General features: G+C 35.9%; 2 protein-coding genes across 4 annotated transcripts in view; one reads left to right on the forward strand and one right to left on the reverse strand.

The window, feature by feature from the left end:
- Positions 1–26,003, reverse strand: part of LOC111056787 — a 30,912-nt gene extending 4,909 nt beyond the window's left edge. The window contains exons 1-2 of one of the 2 annotated variants that reach the window (XM_039435942.1): positions 24,721–26,003; positions 6,148–6,351 (exon numbers count right to left, since the gene is read on the reverse strand). In XM_039435942.1, coding sequence (XP_039291876.1) covers positions 6,148–6,351; positions 24,721–25,455 — 939 coding nt within the window. In that variant the 5' untranslated portion in view covers positions 25,456–26,003. The remainder of the gene's footprint in view (positions 1–6,147; positions 6,352–24,720) is intronic. The other variant, XM_039435943.1, reaches the window with a different exon arrangement.
- Positions 1–27,504, forward strand: part of LOC111057319 (elongation factor-like GTPase 1) — a 286,987-nt gene that overhangs the window by 229,161 nt on the left and 30,322 nt on the right. The window lies entirely within an intron of this gene.

A 27,504-nucleotide genomic window follows, 5' to 3' on the forward strand; every position in this document is an offset into this window, starting at 1 on the left:
TATCATATACAGTTCAATAATTATTATTTTTCTTAGTCTATATTATGTAAATTCATCTATAATTTTGCTGTATTGTAAGCTATTGTATATAACTGTATAAGCAAGTACATATTGTAATCTACATAAATAGAGTACTCAATCAATCAATCAATCTCTCTCTGTTCTTTTCATCCCATCTCATCTCATCTCAACATTCTCTGTTCTTTAGTATTGTATATCGTCATTATTACTCAATTAATTTCTAAAATCCTAATTAAAATCCCACCCTATAACGTGTGTGTTTTATTTATCTATTTTGAATCATTAATGCAATATTTTATTCACTATTACTCATTCTAATATCATCCATCTTATTCATTTATCCCATAATTTATTCTAGATTCAAATAATATATTCACATGTTATAATATTCCCAACAGCTGTATTCGATCACAACCCGGTCGTGTGTTGATTGATTGATTGATTGATTGATTGAGTACTTTATTTATGTAGACTACAATATATACTGGCTTATACTCTTATATAAATAGCTTACAATACAGCAAAAATTATAGATATTTACATAATATAGACTAGAAAATAACTATTGAACTGTATATATGAAAGCATTTGTAATATAATAACTATAGATAATAATCATATTGTTATGCATGTACATAATTGGCGGAGCTTTGGACATATCAATGTCCATTCTTCGGAAAGAATATTAAAAATATCCTCCCCACTAACTCTCTACCAAAAGGGGTGTTGCTGTGTTGATGGGGAGGATATTATTAAATTTTATATCCTTCTTCGAGAATCGACAATTATTTGTTGAAACACCGTCGATTTATGAATCTACATTACAATTTTATATTATCGTTATTCTAATTGCATTCAATCTTTCAATCATTCAATCTTCAAGTTTCAAGTGATTAAATGATTAAGAGTAGTTTTTAATGAAATTTTTTGTTATCCAATTTTTATTCTTATTGATTGATCTATCTATGTATATATATAGAATAGATATTATAATATATATATAATATATATATGAATAATATATATATATAGATAAGTAAGAGATTGGGGAAAAGAATATACATGCTAAACGACGACTTTAAAACCTTAAAAACAACCCTAGAGTTAAATATTGCCAAAAGATTTCTTAGTGCGCCTCTAAAGGGCCAACTGAACATACCTACCAATTTGAACGTTCTTGGTCCGGTAGATTTTTAGTTCTGCGAGTGAGAAGAGTGAGTGAGTGGGTCAGTCAGTCAGTCAGTGAGTGAGTGCCATTTCGCTTTATATATATATATATAATATATATTATATATATTATATATATATATATATATCACTCGCAGAACTAAAATCTCTACCGGACCAAAAACGTTTAAATTTGGTAGTATGTTCAGTTGGCCCTTTAGAGCGCACTGAATCTTTTGGCAATATTTCAACTCTAATGGTGGTTTTTAAGGGTTTAAAGTTCGTCTTTTAGCATGTATATTCTTCTTCTCCCAATCTCTTAATTATAATTGAAATTCCCATATCATATGTTACTATAGAACTATAATCTAGATAGAGTAAATCTTCGAAACAGTTGTTAACTGGCAACTAACTTAATAATTTTGTCAGGTTGGCATTAAGTTGAGTTGACTTTGTTAGTTTGGCACCAAGTTGAAGATTTAAATGCATTTATCGCGGAAAATTGATTGTGCACTGCTACTTCAATATCCTGGGAATATTAAATTACTAGCCGTCAGGCTCGCTTCGCTCGCCATATCCGTTAGCCAGACGTTTAGTCTGGACCCCCGACTGGATTGTCCTAACAAATGATAAAAATGTTCAAATGAAAAATGCAGGCGAGCGAAGCGAGCCTGCTGATCTCATTCTTGGACGATCCAGTCGGGGGTCCAGGGGGCGGAGCCCCCTGGCTAGACGGATATGGCGAGCGAAGCGAGCCTGACGGCTAGTTATCTATACATTGTAAAATTCGTTGAATAATTAGCATTATCGTCATTTAATGTAAATTAGTGTATGCCCCCTCTATTTTTCTCCACTGCCATTATAACGTGGACCTCACTATACGGACTGTAGTTGACTTGAGACTGCGCGTGCGCGACTTCATTGAGCTTTGCTCTCCTATTATTATGATTACTATAATTACTACTATTATAAATTATTGCTCTAAGCTAGCGCGTTCCATTCATATAAAAATGAACTTCACTCTCTCAGGTAAGAATAAGAAGAAAGAGAAAATAGTAGATGATGCAGAAGAAGAAGAAGAAGAAGAAGAAAAAGAAGAAGAAGGGAGAGGAGAAGAAGAAGAAGAGAAGAAAAAGAAGAAGAAGGGAGAGGAGAAAAGAAGAAGAGAAGAAGAAGAAGAAGAAGAAGAAGAAAAGGATAGTGGATTGGAAAAGCAGATTAGAAGAGAACAAGATAGAAGTAATTGGAAAACATGAATGAAATTTGGAAGAGTAGCAGAATAGAAGAAGAGAAGAAGAGAAGAAGAAGAAAAAAGAGAAGAAGAGAAGAAGAAGAAGAAGAAGAGGAAGAGAAGAAGAAGAAGTAGAAGAAGAAGTGAATGGATCAAAACAAGAAAGCAGAAAGAAACGGCATGGAATTGGTTGGGATGAATGATGGAAGTTGAAAAAGATGATGATGAAGAAGAAGAAGAAGAAGAAGATGGTGAAGAAGAAGAAGAAGAAGAAAAAGATGATGATGAAGATCTAGTAGAAGAAGAAGAAGAAGAAGAAAAATAAGAAGATGAAGAAGAAGAGATTGGATTAAACCAGGTACGCAGTCAGATTATAAGAGTGAAAGAGAGAGATAAATTGAGTTTGAGAGAGAGAGAGTGAGTGTGTGAGAGTATGAGATAGAAGTGGTTGTTAGAAAACATGAATGGAACTCTGAAGAGCAGAAGGAGATGAAGAACTAGAAGAAGAAGAAGAGGAAGAAGAAGAAGAAGTAGAGATTGGATTAAAAAAAGTAGGCAGTCAGAGTATATGAGAGAGAGAGAGGGTGTGAGTGGAAAGAGTTTGAGATAGAAGTAGTTGTTAGAAAACATGAATGGAACTCTGAAGAGCAGAAGATGGAGAAGAAGAAGAAGAAGATGAAGAACTAGTAGAAGAAGAAGAAGAGAGTGGATTAAACAGGCACGCAGATAGATTAGAAGTCCCTCTCTTCTTGTGGAGAGAGAGAGAGAGTGTGTGTGAGAGAGAAAGAGAGAGAATACTGATTTGGATTAGCAGATTAAGTAGAAGAAGAATTAGTAGAAGAAGAAGAAGAAAAAGAAGAAGAAGTAGAAGAAGAATTAGTAGAAGAAGAAGTAGAATGAGAAGATGATGAACTAGTAGTAGTAGAAGAAGAAGAAGAGATCAAAACATGTACCCAGTCAGTTTATAAGAGAGAGAGAGAGAGAAATATTGAGGTTGAAAGTGAGAGAGATTGATTGAGTACTTTATTCATGTAGATTACAATATATACTGGCTTATACACTTATATACAATAGCTTACAATACAGCAACATTATAGATGAATTTACATAATATAGACTAAGAAAATAATTATTGAACTGTATATGATATGAAAAAGCAATTTGTAATATTATAACTATAGATAATTATATTGTAATGCATCTACATAAATTGGCGGAGCTTTGGACATATCAATGTCCATTCTTCAGAAACAATATACAAAATATCCTCCCCACTAACTCTCTACCAAAACTTTGATTCAATTAATTAAACTAAGGATTTATTTATTAATGGAAATATTGTAAAAATTTCAATCAATATAAATATTTACTTAATATGAGAGAGAGAGTGTGAGACAGAATACTGATTTGGATTAGCAGATTAAGTAGAAGAAGAAGAAAAAGAAGAAGAAGAAGTAGAAGAAGAAGATGATGAACTAGTAGTAGTAAAAGAAGAAGAAGAGATTAAAACAGGTACCCAGACAGATTATAAGAGAGAGAGAGAGAGAGAGAGAGAGAGAATAATATTGAGGTTGAAAGTGAGAGAGAGTGAGAGTATGAGATAGAAGTGGTTATTAGAAAACATGAATGGAGTTCGAAGAACTAGTAGTAGAAGAAGAAGAAAATAAAATGAAGAAGAGAGTGGATTAAACAGGTACTAGATAGATAGAAGAGAGGCATGTAGTGAGAGAGAGTGAGTGAGTGAGTGAGTGAGTGAGTGAGAGAAGTGGATGTTGAAAATCATGAATGGACTGCACCTCTATTTAGATTTCACCTGTTCATGCCACATCCTTGAATTCATTGAAGAACAGCATCCAGCATCCAGCATCCACTCTAAACAAGTTTCTTTCCCGCCCAATGAGGACTTGTCTCTCTCAATCTCGCACTCTCTCTCTCTCTCTCTCTCTCTCTCTCTCTCTCTCTCTTTGGTAGAGAGTTAGTGGGAAGGATATCTTTAATATTCTTTCCGAAGAATGGACATTGATATGTCCAAAGCTCCGCCAATTTATGTAGATGCATTACAATATATTATCCATAGTTATTATATTACAAATTGCTTTTTCATATCATATACAGTTCAATAATGATTTTCTTAGTCTATATTATGTAAATTCATCTATAATTTTGCTGTATTGTAAGCTATTGTATATAAGTGTATAAGCCAGTATGTATTGTAATCTACATGAATAAAGTACTCAATCAATCAATCAATCAATCTCTCTCTCGCAGACAGCAAGCCGTGTGGACCACAGAATCCTTGGTTCCGTTTTATTTATTTGAAGATATGCTCATTGACCGAGCGAAGTCAGGTCTAAGATTCAAGTCGACGGTTTGGCATTTCTCTTAATGTTTAAATGTTTGAATGTTTATATGTTGCGCATTTACGGCGAAACGCGTCTATAGAATTATTCATCATAAATCAGCTGACAAGTGATTACACAGATGTGTGGAGAAGCCAGTCTATTGCTGTATTTCCATAAGGTCTATAGTTTCAATCAGGTACTTGTGGATGAGAATACTGCGTGAGGTCCACTGTTCACAGAACTACTAGTTATTCCTTCTAGAACTTCTATTGACCGAGCGAAGTGCGGTCTCAGATTCAAGTCGACGGTTTGGCATTTCTCTTAATGTTTAAATGTTTGAATGTTTATAATTATGTTTGTATGTTGCGCATTTACGGCGAAACGCGGTAATAGATTTTCATGAAATTTGACAGGTATGTTCCTTTTTTAATTGCGCGTCGACGTATATACAAGGTTTTTGAAAATTTTGCATATCAAGGATAATAAAGGAAAAGAAGCCTCCTTCATACGCCAATATTAGAGTAAAAATCAGACTATAGAATTATTCATCATAAATCAGCTGACAAGTGATTACACAGATGTGTGGAGAAGCCAGTCTATTACTGTATTTGTATAAGGTCTATAGTTTCAATCAGGTACTTGTGGATGAGAATACTGCGTGAGGTCTACTGTTCACAGAACTACTAGTAGTTCTTTAGTGAGGTCCACGTTATAATGGCAGTGTTTGATTAGCAATGGTATTGCTATCCTTGTCTATCATTCGACAAAACAGATTTTCTTTTTGTTACCTGATCGTTTTTCATCAATTTATAGATGTGAAAAATTAACAAAATATTTAATCTCAATCATGAAGATTCATTATTATTAAACGAAAATCCCAATTAAATGCTGTGAATCACCCCGAAGACTTCTGCTACTGCAAATATTGACAACAGGGTAAACAGCTAGATGGAAATTCGATGAGCTCTACTATTCAAAAATTATTTGTCTGAAAGTGTCGGACTGCTTCTGATTGCTTTTGAAAGTGTAATATTTTGTAGTGTCTGAAAATGTCTGATGATGTCTGACGTTGTCTAAAAGTGTTCAAAGGTGAAAGTTTCTTGACAGTCTCTGAAAATGTCTGACAATGTCTGATGATGTCTGACATTCTCTAAAAGTGTTTAAAGGTGAAAGTCTCTCCAAAGTGACTGATAGTGTCTGACAATGTCTGATGATGTCTGACATTGCCTGAAAGTGTTCAAAGGTGAAAGTTTCTTGACAGTCTCTGAAAATGTCTGACAATGTCTGATGATGTCTGACATTGCCTGAAAGTGTTCAAAGGTCAAAGTTTCTTGACTGTCTCTGAAAGTATCCGAATATGTCTGACAGTGACTGTCGTTACCGTACCTTGTAGTGTCGTGTCTTATCGACAACTGTATGGCCGTCGTGAGCTGTCTGAAGGGTGGAACATTCACTGGATGCGCCCTTGGCAGTTTTATCTCCTTCGGGACACCTGCATTGCTTCTCCAGCCAGGGGTGACTTGGATCATAGATGTCAATTTTGCCACAGACTGCCCAGCGGCCACATACTGGCAGACTGCTGTCTGAATCCTGTCATAAGAATACATTGCAATTAAAATCATTGAAAAACTTTAGTATATTATGTCACAAGGACGGGAAGGGACCTTTTGCAGGCGAGAATGATGTTTCATTCATTCAACCACTGCAAAAGACATTCACGTCCAAGTAACGTACATATTTATTGTCATGATAATCTAGAAAAGAATTATTGAGAAACAGATAACATTACCTGCTTGTGCTGACATTACTACATGCATTCTATAAACATAACCTAGTTTACAAGTTCCGAATCAGGAATTTTTTTCATTTTAGTTGACAAATCTTCCACCTGGAGCACTAAAAGGCAGTTTTTGTACCAGTTTTGCTGTTCCTATTTGGGAACTAGGAAACATACTCAACTGTAAAGAAAACGAATGGTTTCATTACAGTAGAATATGCTGTAATGAGAATTATATGTTTATTTCTTCTGCAAACAGCTGTTTACCGGATTGATTTCATGGATGTAAAACAGCTGAAATAGAATGACTATGACAAAATAGCTGTTCATGTATTAAGAGCGTAATGCGCGACTTTATCGCTTGCGCAAAACAGTTAATTTTGTAGTGTCAAAACAGTGATAATTTTGCAAGAGAGATAAAGAACCATTATGTGTGTATTACATACAAAATTTTTCCTACAACTGCCCAAACCTGTTAAATTACTTTTATCGGCAGAGTTACAATTACTGACTTTCTAGGTTAAGATCTGACCTTTTGGCGAGCTGCTTACCATCAGCTGATTGGCAAGCGTAAAGAAACTCTTCTGCGCATGCACGAATGATTTGCGAGTGTAAAGAAAATTTACTGTGCATTGCCGGATGGTTAGCGAGCAAAAAAGTAGATTCTCCTCAGAAATAAGCTGTTTTACGAGGATAATTATTGAGTATGTGAATTCATTTTCACGTGCAGTTGTAGAAAAATAATGTTTTGTCATAGTCATCAATTTCAGCTGTTTTCCATGCATGACATCAATCTGGTAAACAGCATTTTGCAGAACAAATAAACATATGATTCTCATTACAGCATTCATTTTTCTTGACAGTTGAGTATGTTTCCTAGTTCCCAAATAGGAACAGCAAAACTGCTACAAAAACTGCCTTTTAGTGCTCCAGGTGGAAGTTTTGTCAACTTCCACAAAATTCCTGACTCGGAATTTGTAAACTAGGTTATGTTTATGGAATGAATGTAGTAACATCAGCACAAGCAGGTAATGTTTTCTGATTCTCAATTATTCTTCTTTAGATTATTATGAGAAAAAATAGTGTACGTTACTTGGACATGAATGTCTTTTGCAGTGCTCAAATGAAATTCTAGTCTCGGCTAATGCCTCGACTAGAAAAATCATTCTCATCTGCAAAAGATGCCTTTCCATCCCTGTTATTTAAGATACTATAAAAGACAGTACTACTGTCTAAATCCTGACATAAGAATACATTGCAATTAAAATCATTGAATAATAATTTACAATAAGTAGTAAAAATTTAATAATTGAGAAACGGAAATAATTTAAAAGACAGTACATGTCCTGCAACTTTGCCTAACGGTATATAGGCAAGGTATGTTTGATGGGGTAATATTCACGGCTTTGCAAAAACATCAGGCTTCAGAAACCCTAGTTCCCTAGATGGAGGAAGCTCCCTACACACAGAGATTCTTCATGAATGAGATATTAGCAACGTATCACCAACAATGGAAAGAGCTTGTTGAAAGAATGTTAGCTGATAGGTTGTGTTGTGCTAGAAGGATCTAACTCCAAACAGCTCCTTGTGTATCTTTTCGGATGCAACATGTAGCTTTTTAGAAGATACAAAAGAGCATCTGTTGCTTATGGAGAGATACATTGGAGCTCTTTGTGTATCTTCTCAGATACAACACGTTCCTTTTGAAAAGATACAAACGATCATCTGTTGCTTATGGAGAGATACTTTAAAGCTCCTTGTGTATCTTTTCGGATGCAACACGTAGGTTCTGAGAAGATACAAAGGAGCATCTGTTGCTTATGGAGAGATACATTGAAGCTCCTTGTGTATCTTTTCGGATGCAACACTTAGGTTTTGAGAAGATATAAAAAAGCATCTGTTGCTTATTGAAAGATACATTAGCTCTTTGTGTATCTTTCCAGATGCAACATGTTACTTTTTTGAAGATACAAAAAAGCATCTGCTGCTTATGGAAGGATACATAAAAGCTCTTGTGTATCTTCTCGGATGCAACACATAGCTTCTGAGCTGAGGAGATACAAAAAAGCATCTGTTGCTTATTGAGAGATACATTAAAGCTCTTTGTGTATCTTTCCAGATGCAACGCGTTGCTTGTGTGAAGATACATAAGAGCATCTGTTGCTAATGGAGAGATACATTGAAGCTCTTTGTATATCTTTTCGGATGCAACACGGTGCTTTTGAGAAGATACAAAAGAGCATCTGTTGTTTATGGAGAGATACATAAAAGCTCATTGTGTATCTTTTCGGATGCAACACGTTGCTTTTGTGAAGATACAAAAGAGCATCTGTTGCTTATGGAAATAACCAATCTCTCAAACTATCTCTATTCATTTTTTGTCACTGTTTTGATGACCGAATGAAGAAGATATCAAGTTGTCACTGAGTGTCACAAACCGTCACAGCTGATTGGCTCCCAGTCACGCGGCACAGAAATTGTCACAAAAAGTCACAGGTTTAACCAGCCATTATTGTGAGGTCCACGTTATAATGGCAGTGGAGAAAGATGGTTGAACAGCGTAGCCGATTCTCTGCCTTGCCACTGCCTTCTATAGAGGATAGCTTTTAGCGGTATATCTGATTTTTTCATTTACACATTGATAGATACAATATAATTCTCAACTATGAATGATTGTGGAAGGAGGAACAACAGGCTTTCAGCCCAAAACTGTTCCCTCACCAAATTTAGATAGAAATTATCCAAAAGCAGGTTATGTTTACACTTCATGATTTCAGTAATTATAACTGTTCCTTCTTGTATCAAATTATCAATCATATCTCATACGTCAAGGTAATGAATCCTCCAGTGATCAAATAATAAATTTTCATAATTAAGATTATATATTCTGTTAATTAATTATTAGATTTCTAAATTGTTGAAATGTAGTAACGTTGTGGAGGTGGAAAGGGATAGTGCCATCTGATTTGTGGAATGATAGACAAGGATAGCAACACCAATGTTAATCAAATACTGCCATTATAACAAGGTCACGGCTTGTTTCAGTGTTGAAAGGCCTAACTAGAAGAGAATAGCGTTCTTTTTTAATGTTGAGTAGGCATAATCATCATCAACAAGTTAGTTGTCCGTGCGAAGTGAGGTCGAAAGGTGCGTACACATATACGCACTTCCAACCCGCACCGAGCACGCTCTGCCCTCGTACCGCCCTCTTACCGCCCTCGTTCCTCCATCGAACCACAGTCGCTCCGCCCACGCACCCATCATGAACGTTACGGAAGATGTTAGATCTTCTCGCGTTCCCCGGTCGAACCACTGTTGCTCGCCGGTCGATCATCAATCGCTCTGCTGGAGTGACGTTCGGTTGCGGAGCAGAGCGACAGTCTGTACGCACCTTTAGATTCAGTTAACGGTTTGGCATTTCTCTCTATGTTATGTATTTTTACTTTCCTTGCCCTATTACCATAGGTAAGGAAAGTATTGCTTTCCGAAAAAAATTAAGGTACCCGAATTTCTAAATTTCTATACGTTTCAAGGTCCCTGAGTCCAAAAAAGTGGTTTGGGTATGGTCTGTATGTGTGTGTGTGTGTGTGTGTGTGTGGTGGGTGTGTGTGTGTGTGTGTGTGTGTGTGTGTGTGTGTGTGTGTGTGTGTGTGTGTGTGTTGTGTGTGTCTGTGTGTCATTCAACGGACACACAAAAATTTAACGGACGGATAACAGTTATCAGAGATTGACAATGGTGTAATAACCAAAACCGGTCTTTCTAATTATCAATAAATCAGTGGTTTTTTGACAATTTCTTAGTCTTTTTCATTCAATAGGAACGTAAGGTCCTCACAATATAAGGATCCGACTCGAACAATTTCGATCAAATGCGATTCAAGCTGGCGGCTAAAATGGCGAAAATGTTGTCAAAAACAGTGTTTTTTGCGATTTTCTCGAAAACGGCTCCAACGATTTTGATTAAAGTTATACCTAGAATAGAAATCGATAAGCTCTATCAACTGTCACAAGTCCCATATCTGTAAAAATTTCAGGAGCTCCGCACAATCTATGCAAAGTTTGATTTTAGATTTTCAATTATCAGGCCTCAGATACAATTTAAACAAAAAATTTCGAGTGGAAAAGATTGAGCATGAGAATCTCTACAATTAATGTTTTGTAACATTTTCACCTAAAATTAAAAATAAGCTCGAAATTCGAGAAAATGTGATTATCCAATTGCAAACTGTTGATTCTATTAAATGATTTACTATGAAGAGATAGCAGACCTCGTGTGTGTCTCCAGCGTTATTGCCCTGTCACCAGCTGGCTCAAATCGTAGAATAGTAGACTTCAGATGCGCGGGAACACTAGCGTCAGGTGATCAATTTTCATAACGGCAAGGAAAGTTGTGTGAGTGCGCCACACCAGATTTTTTTTTCGCATCGACCTATATATAAGGGATGGGTATCGAAAGACAAAACATCGATGTTCTGAACATCGATGTTTTTTTCAAATTAACATCGATAAGTGAAAAACATCAAACAGTAAACATCGATGCTTTTAAACATTGATGTATCGATACCCATCCCTAGTATATATATATGTAAGGTTTTTTGAAATTTTGCATTTAAAAGCCGGGTCCACTCTTATAATGTTTGTCGAAACAGTTTGGGCAAATTTTATTATGATCGACAAACAATGTTTGCCAGTGGCAAGTGGCCTGTATGGACGCGTCACCAAACAAAATTTGTAAGTGGGGAGAACAGGTTTTAGGTTATATAACAAACACTGAAAATGTTTGGAAAATCAGTAATTTTCTGTTTGACAAATAATTATTGTCAGACTTTTTTAAATGTTTGTCCCTGAATCCTCAACAAACATGTATGCCGAACAGGAATGTCGAACATTTGTTCAGTGTGGATACGACTTAAGGATAATTGACCGAGCGAAGTGAGGTCTAAGTTTCAAATCGACGGTTTGGCATTTCTATGTTTCAATGTTTATATGTTGTGCATTTACGGCGAAACGCGGTAATAGATTTTCATGAAATTTGACAGGTATGTTCCTTTTATAATTGCGCGTCGACGTTTATACAAGGTTTTCGGGAATTTTGCATGTCAAGGATAATATAAAAGGAAAAAGGAGCCTCCTTCATATGCCAATATTAGAGTAACAATCAGACTATAGAATTATTCATCATAAATCAGCTGACAAGTGATTACACAGATGTGTGGAGAAGCCAGTCTATTGCTGCATTCCCATAAGGTCTATAGTTTCAATCAGGTACTTGTGGATGAAAATACTGCGTGAGGTCTACTGTTCACAGAACTACTAGTATAATAGATAACTAGAAGCCTATATACAGATATACGCGCCGCGAACTTGAGCAATTCACTTTTAATCAGCTGACTATATCTATATTTTTACAGAAACGGTAAGATACAGATATAAAAAGCTTTGCATCAGCTGATTAAAAGTGAATTGTTCATGTTCGCGGCGCGTATATTTGTACGTACCTCATGAGTAAAAATCAGACTAGAATTATTCAACATAAATCAGCTGTCTAGTGGATTATTAATTGCATGCAATGAGGCATGCAATTAATATCTCAATGTATTTTTGTAAAAAATCAGCAGTCGTGTGGACTATTAATTGCATGCAATGACGCATGCAATTAATAACTGAATGTAATCATAGTATTGTCTCTCGACCTTTCTCTGTTTTCAACTCGGGCTGTCCTGTTGCCAGTATGTCTTGAAGGAGATTAGGTTTTAATGTTAGCATTTCTGATACACCAACCCCAACAGCCATTAGCCGTTTACACACCGATATCTCGCCGACACGACATACAGACAGAAATTACTCTGATGGAGGCTGTGGTTTATAACTGCGCGAGGTCTACTGTTCACAGAACTACTGTAGTTACTTTATTATAGTGCTCGATACGAAGACATTATTAGGGGATAAATTCTCTTTCTCCTCTTCTAAATTTTTTCAACTTCACTTTTTCTTTTGTTTCCTTGTACTTCATTTCATTTTCTGGACGTTCTTCATCGTTATATTTGCATATTTTCTCCTTGTTTCTCCTCACTGTCTCTTTGTGAATGGATAAATTGATGAATAAAGATTTTAATTAATAAATAAATGAATATTAACTTTTATTCACAGTAGAATTATTTTGGGTATATAAATTATTGCATCCCAACAATTTTTGCTTTCAAGAGCAGAAAAAAAATTTGAACTTCAACCCAGGAGGCTTCTAGTTATCTATTATGCTAGTAGTTCTGTGCACAGTAGACCTCACGCAGTATTTTTCATCCACAAGTACCTGATTGAAAACTATAGACCTTATGGAAATACTGCAATGGACTGGCTTCTCCACACATCTGTGTAATCACTTGTCAGCTGATTTATGATGAATAATTCTATAGTCTGATTGTTACTCTAATATTGGCGTATGAAGGAGGCTCCTTTTTCCTTTCATATTATCCTTGAAAAGCAAAATTTCCAAAAACCTTGTATATACGTCGATGCGCAATTGAAAAAGGAACATACCTGTCAAGTTTCATGAAAATCTATTACCGCGTTTCGCCGTAAATGCGCAACATATAAACATTCGAACATTAAGAGAATGTCAAACCGTCGACTTAAATCTTAGACCTCACTTCGCTCGTTCAATTATTGCATCCCAATTGCTTTCATGAGCATAAAATGCATATCCACTTCAACCCAGGAGTCTTCTAGTTATCTATAATTCTATAATATAATAAAGGAAAGAACAATTGGTTCATACACGTAGGGGATAGGAAATTCACGAATGACGCATCATCACGTCTCAACTACTCAACTGATTAACTTGACATTTTGCTTATAGATTCTTGATTTACCGAGGATGGTTATAGGCATATTCTAAACACTTCAAGAGTTTAGTAGGTCAAGTTTTCAGTTTGTCAAGTTTTTCAGGACTCTCGCGAAGCACGGGTTAACTGCTGGTACATAGATTGATTCAGAATATATTTGGCTGACTTGAAAAGCTGAGAGAGAGATTCATTGATTGATTGATTGAGTACTTTATTTCTGTAGATTACAATATATACTGGCTTATACACTTATATACAATAGTTACAATACAGTAAAATTATAGATGAATTTACATAATATAGACTAAGAAAAATAATTATTGAACTGTATATGATATGAAAAAGCAATTTGTAATATGATAACTATAGATAATAATTATATTGTTATGCATGTACATAAATTGGCGGAGCTTTGGACATATCAATGTCCATTCTTCGGAAACAATATTCAATATATCCTCCCCACTAACTCTCTACCAGAACGGTGAGAGAGAGGGAGGGTGAGCGAGAGATGGAGGGAGAGTGAGAGAGATGTATTCATTAGGAGTAGCGGGAAGATAGCTCTTCAAGATTGGAGGAGGTGAATGAAGAAAGAAGAGAGGAGAATAAGGACAGGAAGAAGAAGAAGAAGAAGAAGAAGAAGAAGAAGAAGAAGAAGAAGAAGAAGAAGAAGAAAAGAAGAAGGAGAATGAGAAGAAAAGTGTACAGATTCAGGACCAGGCAAGCAATCTTGCCTGGAGCCAGTTTTTGGAGAATTAAAAGAAAAAAAAGAACGAAAAGTTGGAAGAAGAACAAGGAGAAGAAGAAGAAGAAGAAGAAGGAGAAGGAGGAGGAGCAGAAGAAGACTGGAGATGAAGAAGAAGAAGATGAAGAAGAAGAAGAAGAAGAAGAAGAAAAAAACAGGAGGAGGAGGAGAAGAGGTAGAAGAAGAAGTGGAAGAAGAAGGAGAGGAAGTAGGAGGAGGAGTAGGAGTATGAAGAGAAGGACGAAGAAGAAGAAGGCTGGAGAAGAAGAAGAAGAAGAACAATTTATTATGAGAAGCTGAAAGAGGAAGATGGAAAGTGAAGGAGAACAAAAAGAAAAGGAAGAAGAAAACTGGAGAAGAAGCAGAAAAAGTAGTAGGAGCAGAAGAAGAAGAAGAAGAAGAAGAAGAAGAAGAAGAAGAAGAAGAAGAAGAAAAATAGTAGTATAAAAAAGTGGATATGTGCTGAGCAGCTACTGGAATTACACGTTAAGTTGACCCAAGAGAGAGAGAGAGTGATTGTTAGAGAGCGTGAGAGAGAGAGATTGATTGTGGAACCAGACTATACCTGATGCCAGGTGTTCATTGTGCCCATTTTTTTGGAAGCTGATTGTACACACCACCTGTGTCTCAAGATGTGATGCTGCAATAATATATAGTGAGGAATACGTTATAACGGCAGTGGAGAAAGATAGGATGACAGCGTTGTCGATTCTCTGCCTTGTCAAGACCTTCTATAGACGTAATAGAAACCGAATTATTGCTGTAATAGATAACTGTTCATTCTCGTTTAAAATAATCTATTTATATAAAAGCGTGGAATATATAGTGAGGAATACGTTATAACGGCAGTGGAGAAAGATAGGATGACAGCGTTGTCGATTCTCTGCCTTGTCAAGACCTTCTATAGACGTAATAGAAACCGAATTATTGCTGTAATAGATAACTGTTCATTCTCGTTTAAAATAATCTATTTATATAAAAGTGAAATGGCACTCACTCACTGACTGACTGACTCACTCACTCGTAAAACTAGAAATCTACCGGACCAAAAACGTTAAATTTGGTATAGTGAGGTCCACGTTATAATGGCAGTGGATAAAGATAGAAGAATTGCGATACCGATTCTCTGCATTAATTAATTATATTTCTACACTGTCAAAAACATAATTGGCATCGTTGTGGACCTAGAAAAGGATAGTACCACCGGCTTTGTCGAATGATAGACAAGGATAGAAAAACCAAAGTTGATCGAATACTGTCATTATAACGTGAACCTCACTATAGGTGCGTTCAGTTGGCCCTTCAGAGGCGCACTAAGAAATCTTTTGGCAATATTTTAACTCTCAGGGTGGTTTTTAAGGGTTTAAAGTTCGTCTTTTAGCATGTATATTCTTCTTCTCCCAATCTCTTAATCGTAATTCAAAAATGTCCATACCATATGTTAATATAGAACTATAATGTAGAGAGAGTACCTCTTCGAAACAGTTGTTAACTGGTAACTACATTAATAATTTTGTCAGGTTGGCGTTAAGTTGAGTTGACTTTGTTAGGTTGGCACCAAGTTGAAGATTGAAATGCATTTATCGCGGAAAAATTGATTGGGCACTGCTACTTCAATCAGAGCTATTCCTGGGAATATTATATGACTAGCCGTCAGGCTCGCTTCGCTTGCCATATCCGTTTAGCCACACGTTTAGTCTGTAACCCCGACTGGATTGTCCTAACATATGATAAAAATGCTCAAATGAAAAATGCTCTGATCTCATTCTTGGAGGATCCAGTCGGGGGTCCAGGGGGCAGAGCCCCCTGGCTAGACGGATATGGCGAGCGAAGCGAGCCTTCTGATCTCATTCTTGGACGACCCAGTCGGGGGTCCAGGGGGCGGAGCCCCCTGGCTAGACGGATATGGCGACCGAAGCGAGCCTGACGGCTAGTAGACGTAATAGAAACCGAATTATTGATGTAATAGATAACTTTTCATTCTCGTTTAAAATAATCAATTATATTTTATTAAGCAAGAAATTATATTCTTCAATAATTTAATAATAAATGTTCATAATTAAGATGAAATATTCTGTTAATTAATTATTGATTCTATATTTTTAAAAGACGATCTGGCAACAGAGCAAAGCGAGAAAGAGATAGCTCTATCCGAATTTGTTGAATGATAGACAAGGATAGCAACAACAATTTTAATCAAATACTGCCATTATAACGTGGACCTCACTAAAAGAAGATGATACAAAGATCACCACACATGATACAGTATCATCCGAGCTTGATACACAACTCCATAATTTGATACAAATCTTCCGAATTTTGGCAACTTTGCAGAGGTAGGAAGGAATAGTGCTATCTGTTTTGTGGAATGATAGACAAGGATAGCAACACCAATGTCAATCAAATACTGCCATTATAACGTGGACCGCACTAGAATATTATCTATATATATAGAAGCGAAATGGCACTCACTCACTGACTGACTGACTGACTCACTCACTCACTCGCATAACTAAAAATCTACCGGACCAAAAACGTTCAAATTTGGTAGGTATGTTCAGTTGGCCCTTTAGAGGCGCACTAAGAAATCTTTTGGCAATATTTTAACTCTAAGGGTTGTTTTTAAGGGTTTAAAGTTCGTCTTTTAGCATGTATATTCTTCTTCTCCCAATCTCTAAATTATAATTGAAATCTCCATATCATACGTTACTATAGAACTAAAATCTAGATAGAGTACCTCTTCGAAACAGTTGTTAACTGGCAACTAAATTAATAATTTTGTCAGGTTGGCATTAAGTTGAGTTGACTTTGTTAGGTTGGCACCAAGTTGAAGATTTAAATGCATTTATCGCGGAAAAATTGATTGGGCACTGCTACTTCAATCCTGGGAATATTATATTCTAGCAGTCAGGCTCGCTTCGCTCGCCATATCCGTTTAGCCAGCCGTTTAGTCTGGACCCCCGACTGGATTGTTCTAACATATGATAAAAATGCTCAAATGAAAAATGCAGGCGAGCGAAGCGAGCGCTGATCCCATTCTTGGACGATCCAGTCGGGGGTCCAGGGGACGGAGCCCCCTGGCTAGACGGATATGGCGAGCGAAGCGAGCCTGACGGCTAGTTTCCACATAAAATTACATGTAACCTTTTGCTAGTTTATCCAGATACCAAACAAAATTTAAAATCATTTCCATGATTTATATTTGATATAGGAGAAATTTTCTTGAGCATTTTCCAGTGTTTCCTAACACTTTAATTTTCCAAATATTCCTTCTATGAAGAGAAATGATTAAGAAGGACGAGAATGAATGAAAAAGAATGGGAGAAGAAAGGATGGATGAGCAGAAGAAGATGAAGAAGAGAAGAAAAGATTGATTGATTGATTGATTGAGTACTTTATATATGTAGATTACAATATATACTGGCTTATACACTTATATACAATAGCTTACAATACAGCAAAATTATAGATGAATTTACATGATATGACTAAGAAAATAATTATTGAACTGTATATTATGAAAAAGCAATTTGTAATATAATAACTATAGATAATAATTATATTGTTATGCATCTACATAATTGGCGGAGCTTTGGACATATCAATGTCCATTCTTCGGAAACAATATTAAAATATCCTCTCCACTAACTCTCTACCAAAACGTTAATTTCATTATTAAAACTGAAGAAGAAGAAGAAGAAGAAGAAGAAAGAAGAAGAAGAAGAAGAAGAAGAAGAAGAAGAAGAAGAAGATGATGAAGATAAGATGAAGATGAAGATGAAGATGAAGATGAAGATGAAGATGAAGATGAAGATGAAGATGAAGATGAAGATGAAGATGAAGATGAAGATGAAGATGAAGATGAAGATGAAGATGAAGATGAAGATGAAGATGAAGATGAAGATGAAGATGAAGATGAAGATGAAGATGAAGAAGAAGAAGAGGATGAAGATGAAGATGAAGATGAAGAACGACAACAACAAAAGAAGGAGAGAAAGAAAACAGATATAAAAATGAGAGAAAATATTTGAATAAAGTAAATTCAGGTTAACCCACCCGAACAGGTACGTTGAAATAGAAGTGACATTTAGAAGAAATCCCACATAATCGTCTACCACTCAACATTTATTATTCAAAATATATATGGCGCCATATCCCAGGCTTAACAACACCTGTTGTTTATCAACATTTTGTCCCGTTGTCGTAAAATATGTGGTATTGCTATCCTTGTCTATCATTCAACAAAACAGATAGCGCTATCCTTTCCTACCTCTGCAAAGTTGCCAAAGTTCGGAAGATTTGTATCATATTATGGAGTTGTGTATCAAGCTCAGATGATACTGTATCATGTGTCAGGTTTGGCATTAAGTTGAGTTGACTTTGTTAGGTTGGCACCAAGTTGAAGATTTAAATGCATTTATCGCGGAAAAATTGATTGGGCACTGCTACTTCAATCCTGGGAATATTATATTACTAGCAGTCAGGCTCGCTTCGCTCGCCATATCCGTTTAGCCAGCCGTTTAGTCTGGACCCCCGACTGGATTGTTCTAACATATGATAAAAATGCTCAAATGAAAAATGCAGGCGAGCGAAGCGAGCCTGCTGATCCCATTCTTGGACGATCCAGTCGGGGGTCCAGGGGACGGAGCCCCCTGGCTAGACGGATATGGCGAGCGAAGCGAGCCTGACGGCTAGTTTCCACATAAAATTACATGTAACCTTTTGCTAGTTTATCCAGATACCAAACAAAATATTAAAATCATTTTCCATGATTATAATTTGATATAGGAGAAATTTTTTTGAGCATTTTCCAGTGTTTCCTAACGGACTTTAATTTTCCAAATATTCCTTCTATGAAGAGAAATGATTAAGAAGGACGAGAATGAAATGAAAAAGAATGGGAGAAGGAAAGGATGGATGAGCAGAAGAAGATGAAGAAGAAGAAGAAGAAGAAGAAGAAGATTGATTGATTGATTGATTGAGTACTTTATATATGTAGATTACAATATATACTGGCTTATACACTTATATACAATAGCTTACAATACAGCAAAATTATAGATGAATTTACATGATATAGACTAAGAAAATAATTATTGAACTGTAATGATATGAAAAAGCAATTTGTAATATAATAACTATAGATAATAATTATATTGTTATGCATCTACATAATTGGCGGAGCTTTGGACATATCAATGTCCATTCTTCGGAAACAATATTAAAAATATCCTCTCCACTAACTCTATTACCAAAACGTTAATTTCATTATTAAAACTGAAGAAGAAGAAGAAGAAGAAGAAGAAGAAGAAGAAGAAGAAGAAGAAGAAGAAGAAGAAGAAGAAGAAGAAGAAGATGAGAAGATGAAGATGAAGATGAAGATGAAGATGAAGATGAAGATGAAGATGAAGATGAAGATGAAGATGAAGATGAAGATGAAGATGAAGATGAAGAGATGAAGATGAAGATGAAGATGAAGATGAAGATGAAGATGAGATGAGATGAAGATGAAGATGAAGATGAAGATGAAGAGAGAAAGAAGAAGAAGAGGATGAAGATGAAGATGAAGATGAAGAACGACAACAACAAAAGAAGGAGAGAAAGAAAACAGATATAAAAATGAGAGAAAATATTTGAAATATTTGAATAAAGTAAATTCAGGTTAACCCACCCAAACAGGTACGTTGAAATAGAAGTGACATTTAGAAGAAATCCCACATAATCGTCTACCACTCAACATTTATTATTCAATATATATGGCGCCATATCCCAGCTAACAACACCGGTTTTTACACATTTTGTCCCGTTGTCGTAAAATATGTGGTATTGCTATCCTTGTCTATCATTCAACACAAAACAGATAGCGCTATCCTTCCTACCTCTGCAAAGTTGCCAAAGTTCGGAAGATTTGTATCATATTATGGAGTTGTGTATCAAGCTCAGATGATACTGTATCATGTGTGGTGATCTTTGTATCATCTTCTTTTAGTGAGGTCCACGTTAATAATGGCAGTATTTGATTAAAATTGTTGTTGCTATCCTTGTCTATCATTCAACAAAACAGATCCTTTCCTACCTCTGCACTGTTGTGAAAGTTCGGAAGTCTTGTATCAAATTATGGTGTTGTGTAACAAGCTCAGATGATACTGTATCATATTTTGTTGATACTGTTTCATGTGTGGTGATCTTTGTATCATCTTCCTTCAGTGAGGTCCACGTTATAATGGCAGTGTTTGATTAGCAATGGTGTTGCTATCCTTGTCTACAATTCAACAAAGTAGATAGCACTATCTCTTTCTCGCCTTGTTCTGGTGCCAGTTTGTCTTTTAACAATGTAGAATTAACTAACAAAATATTCCATCTTAATTATGGAAATTTAATAAGAACGTATTTAAAATTCAATTTTTTGTTTAATAAATTATAACTGTCTATTTTAAACGAGAATGAACAGTTAATATTACATCAATAAACCTGTATCAGCTACCATCTATAGAAGGCATTGACAAGACAGAGGATCGGCAACGTTGTTCTCCCATCTTTCTCCACTGCCGTTATAAAGTGAACCTCACTAAAGATGTTTCTCTTATTTCATAAGCATATATTATGCATAAGATCTCGTGAAAAGAAGTAGAACATACAAATATCCAATAGGATATAACTAGTAGTTCTGTGAACAGTAGACCTCACGCAGTATTCTCATCCACAAGAACCTGATTGAAACTATAGACCTTATGGAAATACAGCAATAGACTGGCTTCTCCACACATCTGTGTAATCACTTGTCAGCTGATTTATGATGAATAATTGTATAGTCTGATTTTTACTCTAATATTGGCGTATGAAGGAGGCTCCTTTTTCCTTTTATACTAGTAGTTATGTGAACAGTAGACCTCACGCAGTATTCTCATCCACAAGTACCTGATTGAAACTATAGACCTTATGGAAATACAGCAATAGATTGGCTTCTCCACACATCCGTGTAATCACTTGTCAGCTGATTTATGATGAATAATTGTATAGTCTGATTTTTACTCTAATATTGGCGTATGAAGGAGGCTCCTTTTTCCTTTTATACTAGTAGTTATGTGAACAGTAGACCTCACGCAGTATTCTCATCCACAAGTACCTGATTGAAACTATAGACCTTATGGAAATACAGCAATAGATTGGCTTCTCCACACATCTGTGTAATCACTTGTCAGCTGATTTATGATGAATAATTGTATAGTCTGATTTTTACTCTAATATTGGCGTATGAAGGAGGCTCCTTTTTCTTTTATACTAGTAGTTATGTGAACAGTAGACCTCACGCAGTATTCTCATCCACAAGTACCTGATTGAAACTATAGACCTTATGGAAATACAGCAATAGATTGGCTTCTCCACACATCTGTGTAATCACTTGTCAGCTGATTTATGATGAATAATTCTATAGTCTGATTTTTACTCTAATATTGGCGTATGAAGGAGGCTCCTTTTTCCTTTTATATTATCCTTGAAATGCAAAATTTCCAAAAAACTTGTATATATACGTGCAATTAAGAAAGGAACATACCTGTCAAATTTCATGAAAATCTATTACCGCGTTTCGCCGTAAATGCGCAACATATAAACATTTAAACATTAAGAGAAATGCCAAACCGTCGACTTGAATCTTAGACCTCACTTCGCTCCGTCAATTAATAATATAAACAAGAATAGTTATATTACATCAGGTACACCGGTATCACCTAGGCGGTGGCAAGGCAGAGAATCTGCAACTCTGTTTTCCCATAGTGAGGTCCACGTTATAATGGCAGTGTTGAAAGATAGGAGAACAACGTTGTCGATTTTCTATCTTTCCAATGTCTTCTATTGACGGTAGCTGATACAGGTTTATTGATGTATTATTAACTGTTTATTCTCGTTTTAAATAATCAATTATATTTTATTGAGCAAGAAATTATATTTTCCAATGATTTCATAATTAGGATGAAATATCTTGTTAATTGATTATTAGTTCTACATTGTTGGAAGAAGATCTGGCAACAGAGCAAAGCGAGAAAGAGATATCGCTATCCGCTTTGTTGAAAGATAGACAAGGATAGCAACACCATTGCTAATCAAATACTGCCATTATAACGTGGACCTCGCTATAGCTGTTTATTTAGTTCACTTGTGTAGTATGGTATGGAATGTGACCTTGTAGCGTGTATACTTCATTCATAGTCACTTATTATTGTCTTTTTTTGTGCATCACTCTAGCTCTTATTTTTTAATATCAGTTAGAACAAACACGTTAGATTTTAATGTATTTTACCTCTCTGTATCTATAATAGATTATATTCATTTATTGACCGAGCGAAGTGAGGTCTATGATTCAAGTCGACGGTTTTGCATTTCTCTTTATTCATGTTTATATGTTGGGCATTTACGGCGAAACGCGGTAAGAGATTTTCAGGAAATTTGACAGGTATGTTCCTTTTTTAATTGCGCGTCGACGTATATACAATGATTTTGAAAATTTTGCACACTAAGGATAATATAAAAGGAAAAAGAGCCTCTTCCATACGCCAATATTAGAGTAAAATCAGACTATAGAATTACTATTCATCATAAATCAGCTGACAAGTGATTACACAGATGTGTGGAGAAGCCAGTCTATTGCTGTATTTCCATAAGGTCTATAGTTTCAATCAGGTACTTTTGGATGACAATACTGCGTGAGGTCTACTGTTCACAGAACTACTAGTATAAAAGGAAAAAGGAGCCTCGTTCATACGCCAATATTAGAGTAAAAATCAGACTATAGAATTATTCATCATAAATCAGCTGACAAGTGATTACACAGATGTGTGGAGAAGCCAGTCTATTGCTGTATTTCCATAAGGTCTATAGTTTCAATCAGGTACTTGTGTATGAGAATACTGCGTGAGGTCTACTGTTCACAGAACTACTAGTAAATTATATTCATTTATTGACCGAGCGTGAGGTGTAAGATTCAAGTCGACGGTTTTGCATTTCTCTTAATGTTTATATGTTGCGCAATTACTGCGAAACGCGGTAATAGATTTCCATGAAATTTGACAGGTATGTTCTTTTTCAAATTGCGCGTCGAGGTATATACAAGGATTTTGAAAATGTTGCATTTTGAGGATAATATAAACGAAAAAAGGAGCCTCCTTCATACGCCAATATTAGAGTAGAAATCAGACTATAGAATTATTCATCATAAATCAGCTGTCGAGTGGATTAATTATTGCTTGCAATGACGCATGCAATTTTATATCTCAATGTAACTTAGTCAAAAATCAGCAATCGTTTGGACTATTAATTGCATTCAGTGAGGCATACAATATTGATGGAGTAGCATAGTATTTTCTCCCGACTTTTCTCTGCTTTCAACTCGGTAAGCTTTTGATGATAGTAGCATAGCTGTTCACATCAAATTATTAGCATTGTCGATACAACAACCCAAACAGCCATTAGTCGTTTTCACACCGATATCTCGCCGACACGACAGGACAGGACAGAATTTACTCTGATGTACAGTATTAGAGGAGACTGTGGTTTATAACTTCGCGAGGTCCACTGTTCACAGAACTACTAGTATTCATTTAGGCATTACAAGCAGGTAACCCGTACTCCGCAAGGGTCTGATAGCATGACAAACTGAAGACTTGACCTACAGAAATCTTGAAGAATTTAAAATAGACCTATAACCATCCCCGGCACATTGAGAATCTATAAGCAGAATTTCGAGTTAATCAGTTGAGTAGTTGAGACGTGATGATGCGTCATTCGTGAATCTCCTATCCCCCACATGTAAAAGCCAATTCTTTCCTTTATTATTATTATAGATAGATAATATCGAGCGACTTGGCTGTCTCAGGTAGGGTGTCAGAGTTTTCAGGTCGCACCTGAATAATTTCAGGATTTCTCACATGTCTACTATTTAGGCAGCAGTGGCCGACGGCTAAACTTGTCCATCTGAATGAAACACAGAATATCATATGATACATTTATGATACATACATATGATACATATCATACATATGATACATTTCTCTGAGAATATTACAGTAATGTTTTTAGGGCCGGTTTCTGAGCGCGGGATTTAGCTAAGTTGTAGACTTTAAACAGCTGGAGTCAGAAAATTGGCTTTCCAAAATGGGGCATAGTTGCAGTAAATACTCACAGCAAAATAAATCTTTATTTTCTAATTTCTATAATTGGAAACATTTTTCCTTGATGAAATGGAACATTCCTCATCATCATCATCATCATCTTCTTACAAGGATTAGGCTCTATTGGCCTGAACCGGCCTCCATTTCTTTCTTGGTCATCCTATGCCTCGCTTTCCTTCGGGTTTTTACTCCCATGCTAATATTGGGAAAACATTCCCAAAATTATGAAACATTCCTAAATAATTCAAAATAGCTGAAACTTTACACTATTTTTTGTGTTCAATTTTCTATTTCTTCGATATTTAATTTAAACATGGACTGCAACTATGCCCCGTTTCGGGCGCCAATTTACTGACTCCACCTGTTTTAAGTCTAGAACTTACCTGAATCCCAAGCGTGGAAATGGGCCCATAAATTTGTCAAACTCACCCCAACTTGGTAGAGGGTCCTCATGGGTGATTTTCCAGTGGCTTCCCCGTGATGCTTTTTCCCTCTGAAGGCTACCAACTCGTCAACATTTGGGTCGTCCAATTTGTAGTGATGTTTCCTAACCAATTCGTCGACTTTGGAGTCGTCTAATTTGTAGTGATGTTTCCTTGCAACAATATCAACCACTTCGTCGACATTCATGTCGTCCAGTTTCGGGTGATGTTTCATAACCACTTCGTCAACATTTGAGTCATCCAATTTGTAGTGATGTTTCCTTGCAACAGTATCAACCACTTTGTCGACATTCAGGTCGTCCAGGTTCGGGTGATGTTTCCTAACCACTTCGTCGACTTTTGAGTCGTCCAGTTTGTAGTGATGTTTCCTAACCACTTCGTCGACTTTGGAGTCGTCCAATTTGGAGTGATGTTTCCTCACTCCTCCCTCCTCCTCCTCACCCTCTCTCTCCTCCATCCTCTCCACCCCGCCAGCCGACATCACATTGTAAGCATAATAGTCCTCATGTGATGTCTGCGGCAACTGTGTGGTTGGGAAGTCACCTAAATTCCTGATGTGACTATGATGGTGATGCTGGAACACGATCAGTGGCAGGTTGGCAGTGTCCTCTTTCACGGACACCGGAACTGATGTCGGAACTGAGGGGGATGTCGTTGTGGATCGTAGAAGTTGGAGGAAGATGATTAGCAGAAAGCGACCACTGAAAGATGCTGGAGACATTTTGGTGTATGGGTTGAGGTTTATGACGTCATAGGTGGGTAGAGATAATGATTTGAGGCTGGTGTAGCAACAGTGTTCCAATAGTGTTATAGTCCTATATAGTGAAAACACTTCACTCGAATCGGCTACTTTCAATAAAAATATTAAATTTTAATAATAGTTCAAATAATGAAGGGTACTTTAAGTATCTATAATGTTTTTATTAGTCCTATATAGTGTTATAGTGGCCAATATAGTGTTTCCAATGAGAGCTCAAAATGGATTGTTGGAGTATTGGCGAAATATTGGCGTAATATTGGCGTAATATTGGCGTAGTATTGGTGTAGCACCGGTATTTTCAATGAGTATTCAAGGAGTATTGTCGTAGTATTGTCGTAGCAACTATATTTTCAATGAGTATTCAAGGATTTTTGTCGTAGTATTGTCATAGCTACAGTATTTTCAATGAGTATTTTTTAAAGAGAAATGTCTTTAGAGTATAACTTTCTACAACTGTTTTCCTTTTCAAACAAGATGATTTTAACGATTTAAAAATATTAAAATTTTATAATAAATTGTTTAAAGAAAGATCAATGAAAGGCTTTTGAAGCTTGAAATAAATTAATTTGTAGACTAGAGGAGCTCCTGAGAAAAATAATGAGGATACAGTTGTATCAATCTGTGAATTCTCACTTCAAATTTAACAAAAAAATCCCGATCTAAAGTTCGTTAGAATTTTCAAGTTAGTGATGACTGTGAATTTTATATTCAGTTCACTTAAACATACACTTTATATTCTGATTTTTATTTAGATTCGTATTATTTGAGTCTGACTAGTTTTGATCTTGTATAAGTTGAGTTCAGATGAGGTGAAGTTCTTCAATTTGATTTTTGTAATTAATTAACAACAGTTAATTGAAAAACATCAGAACTGCTTCACATCTATTAACTACAGTTTATCAACTGCTCCACGTCTATTAACTGCAGTTTATCAACTGCTCCACGTCTATTAACCTCAGTTTATCAACTGCTTTACGTCTATTTACTACAGTTTATCAATTGCTCCACGTCTATCAACTACAGTTTATCATCTATCACAGTCCTCGAATCAGTTCTAAAAACCAGTTAATTCAACTCTAGATAACTTGTTTTTCAACTACAGTTTGTCAACTATCACAGTCATCGAATCAGTTCTAAAAACCAGTTAATCCAACTCTAAATAACTTGCTTTTCAACTACAGTTTGTCAACTATCACAGTCATCGAATCCGTTCTAAAAACCAATTAATTCAACTCTAGATAACTTGTTTTTCAACTACAGTTTGTCAACTATCACATTCAACCCCTCACAAATTGATTAATTCTCAACACGGAATATTATTTCAACTCTAGTCAACTTGTTTTGAAACACACTATTCCAATCTGGAACTGTCTTTCACTAAGAAATATCCACGTATTTTTAACGTTCTTTTGAAATAATATCAACTGCCCATACAAGAAAATTAACTCGTTTTTTATCGTAGTGTTTAGAATTGTTTCAACTACCACAAACAGCTTTGAATCCACTGAAATTTAGAATGTTTTCTAAACGATGCCCCATTCTATAAAATTTGAAAATTTGAAGTAGTTGAAAGTTTCAAAACTTGAAATAGTTTATACGACGTCGAAATCAACGTAATTTGCAACGATATCTTGGAGAAATTTAAACGAAGTTACAGTGGTCTTCCACTTGGATCACAAGTAGTTGAAAGTTTCAAAAGTTAGAATAGTTTATACGACGTCGAAATCAATGTAATTTTCAACAATATCTTGGAGAAATTTAAACGAATTTGAAATCACCGTAGGACCGATATCGTTCTTATTGAGGCGTTAAAATCTTAGAAAATTACACGAGCACATCCACAAACACATGCGCAGCTCGCGTACAGCTCGCGTGCAAATTCACTGCGCGTTGATTGGCTAAATCTTTAACACGCGCGAACAAAATTCACTGAATATCAGATTAGCAGAAAACGGTTTTACGTATCACAATGAAAACTAGAAATGGGGAGGGAAAATTGTTTTTCTGGGA

The sequence above is a fragment of the Nilaparvata lugens genome, chromosome 9 (genome assembly GCF_014356525.2).
Source record: "Nilaparvata lugens isolate BPH chromosome 9, ASM1435652v1, whole genome shotgun sequence".
NCBI classification, from domain to species: Eukaryota; Metazoa; Arthropoda; class Insecta; order Hemiptera; family Delphacidae; genus Nilaparvata; species Nilaparvata lugens.